The 15,622-nt window shown below is 39.8% G+C and overlaps 2 protein-coding genes across 3 annotated transcripts in view; one reads left to right on the forward strand and one right to left on the reverse strand.

The window, feature by feature from the left end:
* The window catches only part of LOC134824892 (uncharacterized), a 90,509-nt gene that overhangs the window by 31,187 nt on the left and 43,700 nt on the right, over window positions 1–15,622 (forward strand). The window lies entirely within an intron of this gene.
* Window positions 1,708–7,841, reverse strand: LOC134825518 (uncharacterized). Its single transcript, XM_063837746.1, has 3 exons — window positions 7,646–7,841; window positions 7,327–7,446; window positions 1,708–2,584 (listed from the first exon to the last, which is right to left on the reverse strand). Exons 1-3 carry the CDS (start codon window positions 7,806–7,808, stop codon window positions 1,827–1,829), a joined length of 1,041 nt encoding a protein of 346 aa, XP_063693816.1. The 5' UTR covers window positions 7,809–7,841; the 3' UTR covers window positions 1,708–1,826.

Consider the following 15,622-nt stretch of genomic DNA (forward strand, 5'->3'; position numbering starts at 1 on the left):
CATAAAAATGATTAGATACTTTTAAAAAATCCCAACATTGTTTTTTGCATCGACCTATATGTTCAGTGTTCTAAAGTTACAATAACCGACAAGCTATCATTATAAATATCAAGAGCAGTTTCGACGGGTGCAACCCTTTCTGACTGATGTTGCTATCAAAACTGAAAACCGGGATTCTTGCTGTTTTAAAATCTATATTTCGACAGTCCATAATATCGCAAATTCTAATGTACACATTTAGAATAGATCTATCGTTCACATATTATTACGTAATCAATATTTTAGCAATGTTCACCCCCCCCCCCCCCCGTAATCAACCGTTAGCACTTAGAAACCCCCCCCCCCTCTCGGCTGATAACGTAATATATAAATAAATAAACTACGATTTCTACTGTTTCCAATGAATATTATTTCAATTTGTAATTGCAGATGCAACGTACATCGAGTATGTGCAAAATGTTGTGAAACAGAAGTAATCCGATATTCACCACTCGTCAAGTATAGGCATAGCGCACTACAGTCTAATGGATTTTCAGGATGAGAGTTTGTGAATATAGTGAGATCGACAAATAAAACACGTGGCATTCAATGTATAATGTTTGTCTTTGAACACCTTACTTCACAAATTCGAACGATAATTGTAAACACACAAAAAAATGTTTCAGAAATGTTTGTAAATGTAAGTGAAGGTGTCCTAGAGGGCTGAAATCCTCAGTCCTAGTCTCCTTTGTGGTGGTGGTGACACCTGTGGTGGCGTCTCCACTCTCCTGGCATGAACTTTCCTAGCGTGTGCCAAAACAATATCGCCCATATCTCAGTTCGCGATATTTGCGAAACTGATTTCTATTGTTTTGAGCGAAATCAGTTTCGCAAATATCGCGAACTGAGATATGGACGATTTTGTTACAATTAATTTTTTACAATTATTTGAACACAGAATACACAGTTAGATAGATATTGAGCTTATAATCGTAGAGAATGTGTAGTTTAGGCTTACCCTTTATATAAAGTTGGTTTCATTCAAAAATATTGATATTTAACCAATTTATGGGCCAAAATCGATCGAATTTGGTGCGTATGCCCAAATATGGTCATATAGTTTTTAGCTCATAACTCAATAGGTTTTGGGCATGTTCAGGGTATTTGGCTAAATTGGGCCTAATTTGGACCAAATATGGGCGTGGCTGCCCCGCGAACACTGTTTGGCGGTTGGGGTTCGGGACCCCCTCAAAAGTTCGGTCACCGGTCCTAGTTTGTTGGTCACAATTTGGGATCAAGCAGAATCTCGGGAATTTTATTGTAACATCTTCCTGTTATCTGGTGATAATTCATAATTAGTGCTCTTCTGGAAAACTATTTAGTCTTTAAGTTTGTATATATAATAGTGATAAAAACATATACACGCAAACAATTTATTAACAAAATATAGTTAATCAGTCTTATCTGAAGCTTACATCATGAATTCTTTTTTCAAATTAACTTCACCACTTTTGGTGACATCATCGTAATTTGGTGGTGGGAGGTTTGCTCCTCCAGTCGCCGAGTTGTCATATGCAGTAGATATCCCAGCTCCAACGTTTGCGTTGGGTGGGTAGGTACCACCGGTTGCAGGTGATGGGTTGGTACCTCCGGCAGTGGGTGTGACATCATCGTAACTTGGTGGTGGAAGGTTTGTTCCTCCAGTCGCTGAGTGGTCATATGGGATTTTAGATATCCCAGCTCCAACAGTTGCAAGTGATGAGTAGGTACCTTCGGTTGCAGGTGGTGGGTTGGTACCTCCGGTTGCAGGTGGTGGGTAGTTACCACCGGTTGCAGGTGGTGGGTAGTTACCTCCGGTTGCAGGTGATGAGTAGGTGCGTCCGGTTGCAGGTGGTGGGTTGGTACGTCCGGTTGTAGGTGGTGGGTTGGAACCGTCCGGTTGCAGCTGGTGGGTTAAAACGTCCGATTGCAGGTGATGGGTAAGTACCACCGGTTGCATGTGGTGGGTAGGTACCACCGAATGAAGGTTGTGGGTAGGTACTTCCTCTTTCAGGTGGTGGGTAGTTACTACCGGTTGCAGGTGGTGGGTAATTACCACCGGTTGCAGGTGGTGGGTAATTACCACCGGTTGCAGGTGGTGGGTAGGTACCACCGGTTGCAGGTGGTGGGTAGGTACCACCGGTTGCAGGTAGTGGGTAGGTACCACCGGTTGCAGGTGGTGGGTAGGTACCTCCGGTTGCAGGTGGTGGGGAAATCATTCTACCACTCTGACTGTATTTTCCACAACGTTTGTAACAACAGCAGCAGCAGATACATAAGAAGATGACCAGTGGCACACCAAAGAAAGTCCCGAAAACGATTATCCCTTCAATGTTAACGCATGATTTATAACTGCATGAACCATCATCATTAAACTCATTATATCTGGTTAATCTGGTTAATTTGAACAATCTGTCGTACATGCATCCAAAAGTAATATTCATCCTTTCGTAAATACAACCATCTGCAACATTGTACTCTGCTTCAATAAGGTCGTATATTTGACACTGTTCTGCAGCGGAACACATGTTGTAAATTGACGTTGTAACGTTTTTAATGTCTTTACCTGAATTGATAATTGATTGAGCTCGGAGTATGATTCTAATTTTAGGGAAAGATTATAAAGATTTGCACATTAAACAACAAGAATTGCGCCCGTTGTTTTGTTTTGGCGGACGCTAGATTTCCATTCACTATAACTATAAGTATAAGCTCTAATCAGCTCACTTTATAGTAATAATGTTGATAGATTATGCTTTAAATACGGGAAACACTTGAAATTCAATTCAATTGCCGTAGAACTTAACTTGCATCTGTGATTTAAAAAAATTGTATGCAAAAGTAAACTATACTCATGTTTTTATACAACACCAGCCATTGAAAAGTTTGATGATGTCTTATAATAACACTAGGGTTAAAGTCCCTACCACTGATTTAGATGTCGGAGGGGACCGGATTGATGACTCTCTCACCCTAAAACTCCCTAGGAGAGGGGTGACAGATGATATGCCGGCTCCTTCACCCGGCACAAAAAATAACATAAAACAACAAAAAAAGGATGGGGATGCATTGGTTTCTTGTAGTGAGGTAGCTCTAGTAGGGACATTTAATGTCCGAACTGCTAGAGAAGGTTACAAGCGCCTTGTACTCGTGACTCAGTTTCTGGAGAGTGGCATGGAGATCCTTGGGATCCAAGAACATAGGATTGTCCACCAGGAGCCGATCAAGATCGAAAAGTTCAAAGAGGGGGTTAGCTTGGTAACTGTTTCAGCATGGAGGAATGGAGCAGGAGCAGCCACTGGTGGAGTGGGCTTTCTGCTGACTAGAAGAGCATACAGCGCAATCAGCCTCATTAAACCCTATGGCTCAAGGGTGCTGACTATCTCTTTCAACGGAAATCCCAGACTCACAACTATAACTGCCTATAGTCCTACCGAGGCAGCACTAGTTGAAGAAGCGGAGGATTTTCATAACACCCTTAGACAGGCTATGAATGATGTGCCAGCGCACCACCTGCTGATCACAGAGGGAGATATGAACGCCCGGCTTGGAAAGGAGAGTGAAGAAGATTCCCGTTGGTACTTTCATACTCGTACCAATCGGAATGGAGAGCTACTGAGAGACACTGCCCTGGAGTGCGATATGGAAATTACCAATATCCGCTTCAGAAAGAAGGTCAACAAGAGGTGGACCTTCTTATCTGATGGGACACTTAACAAAGGTCAGATTGACTATATCCTGGTTCACGTACTGTAGTGCGACACGTACTCTAGTGCGACACGTACCCTAGTGCGAAACCTCCAAGATCGACACTGTCGCACTAGAGTACGCTACCTGGATCGTAGTGCGACACGTACCCTAGTGCGACAGAAAATTTTCAAGGCCGACACTGTCGCACTACAGTGCGCTACTTGGACTGTAGTGCGACACGAACTAAAGTGCGATATTTTAAAGTTTTAATGACAAGAGTGTCATCTGAAAGTACTTCCGTACTGCTGAGGTCTCTGCGTTGTATTCCGGGACTAGGTCATGTTGCTGCATCTTCCTCAAAAATGCTTGCTTGTGGTGGAAGAAGCATCCTCTCTTGGTGGTAGTGGGCCAGGTTGTCTCCACAGCGTTTATCAGGGCTCTCTCGCAGTCACTCATGACAGATTGAGGGTCGACTCCAAATGCAAGAGGCTCATCCAAGAGGGCTTCATAATGAGCCTGTGTCTTTCCGGGGAGTAAGCCGAATGCAAGGGGAATTCAGTGCATCGCCAGTAGGTCTTGTCGTCGCGCTTCTTATTCAGGCAGTAGCGGTATCCGTCGTGGATAACGTTTCTTGAACCAGTAGTTTGTCGAGAAATGAAGATGATTGAAGAAGACATGTTGATGTTGTTCGATGCTTTGGTAGAATCATCGTGACCTTATATATGGCCCAAGCATATGAACTTGTTATCCCAATCGGAGATATACGATGCGTGTAATAGGAAAGAGGATCATTATATGCTGCTTACGAGTTACCCGGTGGATCACACACTGCATACGTGGCTTGAACTGACCCGAAGGAATTATGATCAGTGGATCACTTCGAAACACGTGATGTGAACCGACGAATCGTATTCGCAAGATCACTTCAAAATAAGTGACGTGAACCGACCCGACAAATCCATAAAAAGGATAGGATGTGACCTGAACTTGGAAATAAGTCAGGATATTTTGTCGCACTAGAGTACGCTACCTGGATCGTAGTGCGACACGTACTGTAGTGCGACAGAGGGTGTTTTTGTCGGACTTCGCACTAGAGTACGTGTCGCACTAGAGTACGTGTCGCACTACAGTACGATTACCCTATATCCTCATACGGCGGAAGTGGAAAAACTCATTAAAGAACACTGAAGTTTACAACACTTTTCAGTCGTTGGGATCTGATCACAGAGTTGTAGTGTGTAAGATCAAAGTTAGCTTTAGGAAAGGACACAGGCCTCCGAAAAAAGTTAACTATGATTATAGTGCCCTGAAATCGGATGGTGAGCTTCAAAAAAAGTATGCAATTGAAGTTCGGAATAGATTCTCTTGCCTGGTAGAGGAGGATGATGGGGCCACTGAAAGCTACGGGAAGCTTATGGTTGCTATTGAGGCGGCAAACAAGAGCCTTCTGCCAAAGAAGACTCGACAAAAGCAGATTGACCCCTCAAGTGACCCAAGAGTGGATAGTGCAAGGAGGGGACTGTTCTTGGCCAAGGACCAATACCATCAGGAGCCTTGTGAGGAGAAGAGAGAGGAAGTCGCCACTAAAAAGGATTTGTTAAAGGCCTGCTACAAAGAGGTAGAGGAGGAGATCCTGAAAGGAAAGATCAGGAAAGTTGAGGATACTGCTGATCGTTGTAAGAACAAGGAAAGCTGGAAGCTTGTCAACGATATTTCAGGGAGGACAAATCCCAGCTGTGGACTCGTGGAAGGGGGCAGCTCAACAGAACGTCTTGAGAACTGGAGGAAGCACTTCTCTGGGTTACTTGGACAGCCACCCACAGTCCCTGACAATAGTATTCCGATCAGGAATATACACCCTCCACTGAATATAGAGGATGGCCCGTTCACCATTGAGGAACTACGTCTTGCCAAAAAGCAGATAGTAGAAGGCAAAGCTTATGGTGATGATGGTATCTCACCTGAAGTGATGAAGAGGGTGGACATCGATGACGTCATCCTGAAGTTCTGCAACGATGCATTATGTGATGGTCTCATGCCCGATCAATGGAAGCTCAGTAATATTGTTCCTGTGCCAAAGAAAGGGGACCTCACTAAGACCGACAACTACAGAGGAATATCTCTGACATCGATAGTCAGTAAAACTCTGAACAAAATGTTGCTGAACAGGATGAAGCCAAGTCTTGAGGAAGTTTTAAGGGACAACCAGAATGGCTTTAGACCTGGGCGCTCTACAACATCACACATCCTTGCTCTACGAAGAATTATGGAGGGTGCTAGAGCCAAAAATCTTAAGGCCACCATGGTCTTCATTGATTTCAAAAAGGCGTTCGATAGTGTGCATAGAGGTTTGCTCATGAAGATATTGAAAGCATATGGCATACCAGAAGCCATAGTGCGGCTCATTGAGGGTATCTATACGAGCACAAAGGCTAAAGTAGTTACAGCCGATGGTATAACAGAAATTTTTGATATCCTGGCTGGAGTACTGCAAGGAGACACTCTTGCCCCGTACTTGTTCATTATCGTGATTGACTATATCATGACAGTATCTATAGACGATGATGACTCGGACTCTGGGTTTACTCTCAGGCCTGCACGGAGTAGAAGGATTGGTGCCGAGAAGATCGCAGACGTCGAGTTTGCAGATGATGTTGCCCTTATCACTGATACCATTGAAGGGGCAAAACTACTCCTGGACAGGCTTGAGAAAGCTGCACTGAGTGTTGGGCTAGCCATGAACGGCTCTAAAACTAAGTTCATGACTCTGCACATGACAGAGGAGGCGAGTAGTCTTAATAGCTGTTCTGGAAACCAGCTGGAAAAGGTGACAGACTTTGTTTACCTTGGAGCTTGGATAGCAACAACAGAGAGGGACCTGCGGGTCAGAAAAGCTAAGGCTTGGGCAGCCTGCCACAAGCTAAAGAAGATGTGGAAGTCTGACCTTAGAAGAGGACTAAAGATCCGTCTATTTGTTGCTACTGTGGAGTCAATACTTCTTTATGGTTCTGAAACGTGGACGTTGACAGAGCAATTGAAGAAACGCATTGATGGCTGCTACACTATAATGCTAAGGATGGCACTTAATGTGGATTGGAAGCAGCGAAAAACCAACAAAGAAGTCTATGGCAACCTACCGAGAGCAACCATGAAGATCCAAGAGCGCAGGATGCGATTAGCAGGCCATATCCACCGGCACCCAGATCTAGTCGTAAACCGCTTGCTACTCTGGGAACCAACTCATGGGGTGCGGAGTAGGGGGAGACCAGCCATGACCTATGTTGATAGCCTACGAGCTGACACGGGTCTCAACGACACTGGAGAAATGGGCGGACTTATGGCGGATAGAGTTTTATGGAGACAGCGCATCAATACTCGGACGCTGAAGCCGCCTTAAGTCAAGTCAGTAAGTCAAGTACATTACGCGTGCCACGTACAAATTGGGCTTATTACCTTAGAATACTATACATTACATAGTATATACAATATACATTAAAATACACTGGCGCCGCGCATTCATTGACCACAGGCTAGCTATGGTCAATGAATGGCTAAAAAATCACACACAGGATTTCGTAACTCGGTTACATTAATTTAAAAATGTTAATATTAACTTACCAGAGCATTCGGGAGTAAGATCGAAGAGCAGAGCTTCAAATATGTGGATCTTCGTTTCAGGTTTGCACCTGATCGATAATTGTTCATTTTTGTCGAACTCAAACTGAGCCAGGTGGAGTTCTGAAACAGGTTGAAATTCATCAATCGGGCAGAGATGCTCCAAAAACGAGTTCTTAAGGATGCCGTGGGTCTAATATTATCTAATCAAAAATTATTAGATAATTACGTATCTGCAGGGTAATCAAAACACATGATTGAACGAAACAACGAATAATTTATAAATACAATAAGAAATAAATGTAAAGGTTTTCAGACGAACCTTGTCCTCTTGCTTTGCTTTGACATTCCCGATACACATCAGTTGAAAAGTTAACATTAATCAGGACGCTTGAATTCTCCCATCCAAACGTTGTGCTGTTCTGTTTGTAGCATCCGGTGTATGTCGTACTCTTCTTCGGATCAGCTGATTCTGATAGTATCATGTGACATATCACAGATAAGGTCGCAATTCTGATTTCCATGAAATCCCTACAGATGTTCTAAAATTTATGTTTGCGGAACTAATTTGTGCATTACTAATACACAATAGCCCGGAAGACTGGCATACTACTATCATCGAATGTAAAAATAAACATCTGAAAGATTTAAATTTATATTATTATATATATGTAAAATTTCACAACTATAGTTTTAACACTGCCTTCACATAATCAATAGTTCTTAAGAATATCAGGTTTTATTTCCTTTCAGAACCATATAGAGACGAAATTGCAACTCATCGGAAAGTTGCCAAGAACAAACTTTATTAAAGTTAGGATCAAATGAGAAAAATTTATTTTTAATTGTAGTTGACGAAATGAGAGTCTCCACTCAGTGTGTTAGAACATAATTCTTTGTCGACGTTTCGGCTACATGCCTTTGTCATAAACAGGACGTACTGAAAACTTACATAGCTGCAAAGATACAATGTTAAAATAATCTATTAAAATAATCTATTAATACTACGAAATATAACAACAACAAATAACATCTTGAAACACAACAACAATCACAAATTTATCCAAAAGAAACATAAAATATAACGGCTAAAAGAATCCAAACCGCAACAAGCCGTGAACAATTCTTCATAATACTACAAACATTTTACCAAGATAGCTCCTTCATAAAACTGATTAATCAAAAATTATCTAGGTTTATAAGTTCAATATTACATTAACTTCCAAGTATATTTTATCCAATCACCTTCATTTACGGACTCAGACAATTGAGTATTTATTTCTGGGTTTTCACGTTTTATTAGAACCGACTGCCACAATTGACGGTCCACATAGTCTTTACATCTTTTTCGAACTATAAACCGAAACGGTATGTTTGGCATTGAAATGTCTGCATGCTCCTCTAGGTAGTGCTTCCCCATGGCCGTAGATTTGTTGCCATCCCTTACTGATTTGTAGTGTTCCCAGGCTCTACTTCTTTTAAACCTACCAGTTTCCCCAATGTAGGACTTATTACATATTTGGCATATTAATTGGTAGCAAATGTTTTTGATCATGCAGGATTTATCGCACTGGTAACACGTTCTCCAGGCAGTGAAAGCCGCAGTTATATTGGATTATGACCAGGCCCTAGGAAAGAAACAACACCACACCACTCTGAAAACTATTGACCAACAACAGAAGATAGTTAAAGAGCTGAGAGCTAGGGACGACATTGCCAAGAATAAAGTTTATTAAAGTTAGGATCAAATGAGAAAAAACGTAATTCATTTGATAGGAAACTATCTAACTATGTTTCAAAATTTGCTCCTTCATAAAAATTATTGTATACTTTAAAAAATCCCAACATTGTTTCTTCCATCAACCTGTATTTTCAGTGTTCTAAAGTTACAATAACCGACTAGCTATCATTATAAATATCAAGAGCAGTTTCGACGGGTGCAACCCTTTCTGACTGATGTTGCTATAAAAACTGAAAACAGGGATTCTTGCCCTTTTAAAATCTATGATTCGACTGTGCATAATATCACAAATTCTAATTTACACATTGAGATTAGATCCACGATGTTAGGGGTCGTTCACATCTTACTATATATAAAGCGAGACGATATATATATATATCCGTACCATTTTACTGACACCACGACATCAACTTTAACACGACTTTCCGCAAAAACCGTAAAAGATATACAACTTAAACTTTTTTGACTGGTTCAAATGCTCTAATGATCTTCAAATCAGCATGAAAAAATAAAAAAATGGCCAAGGAATAATAATTTTAGTGCCCAAAATGTGGACCCCCAAGTGGTGTCAAAAACGCGAATTAAATAGGTAATAATTATTTTAGTCTCTTGAGTCTTGACACCACTTTAGACGGGTTCCTGCTAGTATTTATAGTATGTGAATCAATAGTAGTAATCAATATTTTAACAATTTTTACCACCCGCCCCGTAATCAACAGTAAGCATTTGGAAACCCCCCCCCCTCTCGGCTGATAACGTAATATGTAAACGACCCCTTAAGGTTTGAAGGTGATGAACTAACATTTGTACTGTTTCTAATGAATATTACTTCAATTTGTAATTGCAGATGCAACACATCGAGTATGTGCAAAATGTTGTGAAACAGAAGTAAACAACTTTAATAAGTAATTCTGTTTCCTCCGAAGATAACTGTGTACATTAAGTTCTCAAAGATGTAATATAGAATTGACCAACCGATTAATCAACATTTTTGATTAAATCTTTGTTATTATTATTAGTCAAAATATCTCTGTTGTGTTTTTTAGTCTTTGTCTGTGTTCGAGCATGTACTAAGTAAATTAGGTAAGCTATTTCCTGATATTATTTTATAATGAAATTACTTAATTTTTATTTTGTAACTGCATAATTGTATTATTACTGAGTGTTTCATTATTTAATTTAAGAAGATTACGAATATTTATGAAGATTTGTTTGCTAATATCCGATATTCACCACTCGTCAAGTATAGCGCACTACAGTCTGATGTATTTTCAGGATGAGAGTTGTTGAAGATCGACAAATAAAACACGTGACATTCAATGCATAATGTTTGACTTTGAACGACTTATTTCACAAATTCGAACGATAATAATTGTAAACACACAAAAAATGTTACGGAAATGTTTGTATATGTAAGTGTAGGTGTCCTTTCATTCCAAGTACGGTGCAGCACTAGAGGGCTGAAATCCTCAGTCCTAGTCTCCTTTGTGATGGGGGTGACGCCTATGGTGGTGACGCCTGTGGTGGCGTCTCTTGGCATGAACTTTCCTAGCACGTGCCCTCTTGGCACGGAGTCTCTTAGCACGTGCCCTCTTGGCACGAAGTATCTTAGCACGTGCCCTCTTGGCACGGAGTCTCTTAGCACGTGCCCTCTTGGCACGGAGTCTCTTAGCACGTGCCCTCTTGGCACGGAGTCTCTTAGCACGTGCCCTCTTGGCACGGAGTCTCTTAGCACGTGCCCTCTTGGCACGGAGTCTCTTAGCACGTGCCCTCTTGGCACGGAGTCTCTTAGCACGTGCCCTCTTGGCACGGAGTCTCTTAGCACGTGCCCTCTTGGCACGGAGTCTCTTAGCACGTGCCCTCTTGGCACGGAGTCTCTTAGCACGTGCCCTCTTGGCACGGAGTCTCTTAGCACGTGCCCTCTTGGCACGGAGTCTCTTAGCACGTGCCCTCTTGGCACGGAGTCTCTTAGCACGTGCCCTCTTGGCACGGAGTCTCTTAGCACGTGCCCTCTTGGCACGGAGTCTCTTAGCACGTGCCCTCTTGGCACGGAGTCTCTTAGCACGTGCCCTCTTGGCACGGAGTTTCTTAGCACGTGCCCTCTTGGCACGGAGTCTCTCAGCACGTGCTCTCTTGGCCCGGCCATGATTGTGGCGGAGACGGGGACGGCGATGGCGGTGGTGATGATGGTGGCCACGACGGTCAGCTTCAGAACTATCTTCAGAACTAGCTATCGTCCCAACTTCAGTATCTGTCTCAGCTTTTTCTTCTGAAATTGAGCGTGAATTTTGAAATAATTTGCATCGTACAATGATCATTATCGATGACAGAAAAGTTATCGTAGCACGCAGCTGATCCGATTTGATTCATAATAATTTGCAATGGAGTTAGAAAAATCTATGATTGGTATTTTATTACCTTCGGCTGCAGCAGTGCAGTAGAGAACAGCGGTGATGACCAAGAAAAGCAAGAACACCTTCATCTTCAAAGTTTGAACCGGTGACTAAACAAGTTTAATCTCTCTTCCTGTAAAACACAAGGAGAACAATTACAATGTTATAATGAAATTATGCGGTTATGCTCACCCTTTTATAGTTCCTTTTAATCCCATAAATTGATGCAAGGGGAGCCTTTTTTCCTACCGGGTATTGCGCAAACCTATATTTAGCCTGTATTAAAGTTGTTATATTAGCATAATATTACTAGCTTTAAGAATTATTTGTGAAATGTGCAAGGAAATGCCAAGCTAGGACGATGCATTGTATTGTATTTGTATAATTTTGTTCGAAAATATTACATTTTTAGAATAAGCTTGTTTTGGATCCTTGGGTGCGCCAGATACTATACAGAATACCATGATTTAGGATATGCAATCTGGATGCCCGATGATCATCAGAACAGAAACGTAACTATTGGGGGTAGCCGCCTCATAAAGGCGGCTTACAAATATATTTTGAGATTTAACCAAAATAGGTTGACGTGAGAAACGTTATCCTCCTATAGATATATCTCGCTGAAGTATTTCCTTGTGTTTGACATGAACTGTAATACGGTCTTATTATTATTTCATAACTACTCAAATTTTGCGGTAATTGGATCAATATGAAAAACCGAAAGTTTACAATATTGATACGATATAACGCTACAGGCATTTCAGAATCATAAGTATTGTAACTAAACAATAAAACACCTACTCCTGTGCATACTAATATCCCCCTGATTCTAATGAGTGTATGTAATGAGTGTATGTAATGAGTGTATGTAATGAGTGTATGTAATGAGTGTATGTAATGCGTGTATGTAATGAGTGTATGTAATGAGTGTATGTAATGAGTGTATGTAATGAGTGTATGTAATGAGTGTATGTAATGAGTGTATGTAATGAGTGTATGTAATGAGTGTATGTAATGAGTGTATGTAATGAGTGTATGTAATGAGTGTATGTAATGAGTGTATGTAATGAGTGTACGTAATGAGTGTATGGACACGTTTTTTTTAAGTGTGGTGAGTTGCTGATTTCACCTTTTTCAAAGTAGAGTGCACAAAATGAGGAAAAAGTCGCAATGCTTTTTAAAGTGCAACCATACATTTGTACATAGGATGAAGTGAAAATATTCAGCAGTTGTGATTTGAAAAAACGAAGTGCCAGGCTCAAGCAGAATATGACTTATGAGCAATTAAACTGAGTGCCAAAAATCAGCAAACCATTTTAACCTCCAATTGACTAATTCCATTGATTTCGCCATATTTTGCTCAAATATTGTTCACATAACACTAGTAGATTGGAGCGAGTAACTGTTTTCAGCATTTTAGTCATTATTAGCAATTCCAGTAAGTGACAGAATCCAGCAAAAAGTCATTTTTATATCTGAATACGACTGCTCTATTGATGGTTCTTGTCAAAATATTAAAAAGATCAAGGCGTGACTGTGCTATTTTCTGGATAAGATAATGTTTGGTTGTGTCTTTAAACTTATTCTTACATGTCTATGTGCGAGCCATCAGCAAAAAGTCACACATGTATCAGCTTGAAATTTATCTTTTTTTAATTGATGAAATAAGTATCGAAATTTTAGTTCTCTTTTTCAGTCACCTTATTGACTTTTAGATTGAAGGTGCCATTAATCAGTTAAAAGACGGCTTGAACTCTGTACTGCTTACACTCAATTATGTCCCGAGTGCCCAAATTCAGCATATCAGTCATATAGATAAATGATGTAAAAAGACAAAAATTGTCTATTTCTTGATCCATGGGTGTACAAGTGTTAGTTTAAGCATCTATTTCGAAAAGTAATGTGTTCATAAAGGGGTCAAAAACAGATAATAATATTAGAGTGCCACTAATCAGCTGTAGTGACTGCTGCAGCCAGCGTGGGAATTACCAACTATTGTAAGTCAATATCAGCATTATCAATCATCTCAAACCACCAAATTGTTTATGTTGCAGATACGAATCTTAGTTTAGTTATATCCTGAAAATTTAAACAACAAATGTGTCCTGAAAATCAGTAAAAAGTGACTTATTTGACAGAAATAGTCATTCTTACTGCTATATGGCACTCCTTTTAGTTCAGAATATTGTTTGAGGGAGCGGTGTGCCTTTTTTGTTTAATGTGGCACAATTTTGTTGCACTGTGTGCCATTATTCAGCTTAAAATGACTTCTTTTTCTAGGCATATACCAATGGTAAATCACATAAAATTTGTGCTTTGTAAGCAGTGTTGTGATAACCTGCTATAACTAACTTAAAACTGGCACAATGAACTTCAAACATCAATAGTATGTCCCAAATTTCCATGATGAACATGATATTGTTGTCAGAAATCTACTTTATCGTGCCAATAATCAGCAAAAAGTCATTTCTATGAAGATTTTAAGCTAAAAATATTATTTATAAAATGACTTTTTGCTGAATTAGAACACACAATATCGTTAGATTTCGTAAAGAATCATCTTGATGAACCTGCTTATGCTGTCAGACATCAATTGTATAGTGCCAATATTCAGCAAAGAGTCATTTCTTTCGAATTTTTAATCGTGATGAATTTGACCTAAAAATGACTTTTTACTGAAAACTGACACACTCTTAAGTTGATTTTCGAACAGAATGCTGTTGAGCATACTTAATCTCGACAGTACGATTGAAAAACGTTCTAATTTGTTGCTGTCTAGCTACTGCAATGTAAAAAAAACTCAATTGTAATTTTGTGAGTGAATTTTTACTGAATACAGGCACACAATAGGTTTTTCCTAGGTTACATTATTACAGACCAACGTTTCTTGAAAGTTGTTACAGTTCATTCACAAGCTGATCGAAAGTATGGGCCTTGTACAACCCCTTCAACCAAACTAGAAATTTTACCAAACAAATGACTTTTTGCTTATTTTGAGCACAGTTCGAGTATTCCTACCCCAATCCAAATATTCTTTGAATAATTCTGAGACATAATCTGAATTTTGAACAGAAAAGTCGCAAAATTCAGTTTTTTACGGGCGTTTTAAACATTATAGTCCAAAATGCTGAAAACTGGCACTACCTTGGTACTATATTATGACATATTAACTAACTAATGGATTTTCCTTACAGGGGCAGTAAAGATTGAAGGCATTTCTGTGCAACACTTTCAAGTTACTAGTCATTTTACTTTCATTGTCAAAAGTGTCATGGCACTCAAAGTCATTTTCACCACACTTAAAAAAAAAAGTGTCCGTATGTAATGAGTGTATGTAATGAGTGTATGTAATGAGTGTATGTAATGAGTGTATGAGTGATTATTACTTGTATCCCGAATCACAAATTAAACATTTGAGTGTTGAGAAAAGATAATTTTTGTTTAATGTTGGACGTTGGTATATTATTTTTTGCGATTTTCTAAAAGTGGATAATCTTCACTGTAACAATTTTTGCGAATTTGAATGATTCAATGGCAGAAAAGTTACAAGCAGTTCATTTCACAACACCGATTTTCGCGAATTTTGGTGTTTCGCGAACATTATAGTAAATTCCTCGCACAAATTAATTAATTTATTACAATAAAAGTTGCACCCATCTAACAGAAACTGCTGCTTCATCACAAAGTTGTTTTCTGAGATACAATATAGCAATAATATGCTAGCCTGAGAGGGAACTAACTGCGTTGCTGATAATAGCGAATATCTGAAGTTAAGGAATTACTAGTTCATATTCAAGGAATGTCCTTATATTACCGAAATTGGTTGATATAATCTAATTACCACCAATTAACTATCAATTAACCATCAATTAACCAATAAACCTAACCACCAGCCACCTCGTTATGAGTTCATAGATACAATACAGAGTATCATGAATTAGGATGTGCAACCTGGATGCCCGAAGATCATCAGAGCAGTAACGTAACTATCGGGGGTAACCGCTCATAAAGGCGGCTTACAAATATATTTGTCAGATTTTGGTTGACAAAATTGGGTGATGCATGAAAACGTTATCCTTCTATACATATATCTCGCTGAAGTATTTCCTTGTGTTTGACATGAACTGTAATACGGTCTTATTATTATTTCATAACTATTCCAAAT

Source organism: Bolinopsis microptera, chromosome 13, assembly GCF_026151205.1.
Source record: "Bolinopsis microptera isolate Bmic1 chromosome 13, MBARI_Bmic_1.0, whole genome shotgun sequence".
Classification (NCBI taxonomy): domain Eukaryota; kingdom Metazoa; phylum Ctenophora; class Tentaculata; order Lobata; family Bolinopsidae; genus Bolinopsis; species Bolinopsis microptera.

Excerpts from the sequence above, each read along its gene's own strand:
- LOC134825518 (XM_063837746.1), bottom strand. The coding sequence starts at position 7,808 with ATGATACTATCAGAATCAGCTGATCCGAAGAAGAGTACGACATACACC. Across the intron at positions 7,447-7,645 it reads AAGCAAAGCAAGAGGACAAG|AACTCCACCTGGCTCAGTTT; the intron begins GTTCGTCTGAAA and ends AACCTGTTTCAG. Across the intron at positions 2,585-7,326 it reads TCTTACTCCCGAATGCTCTG|GTAAAGACATTAAAAACGTT; the intron begins GTAAGTTAATAT and ends TTATCAATTCAG.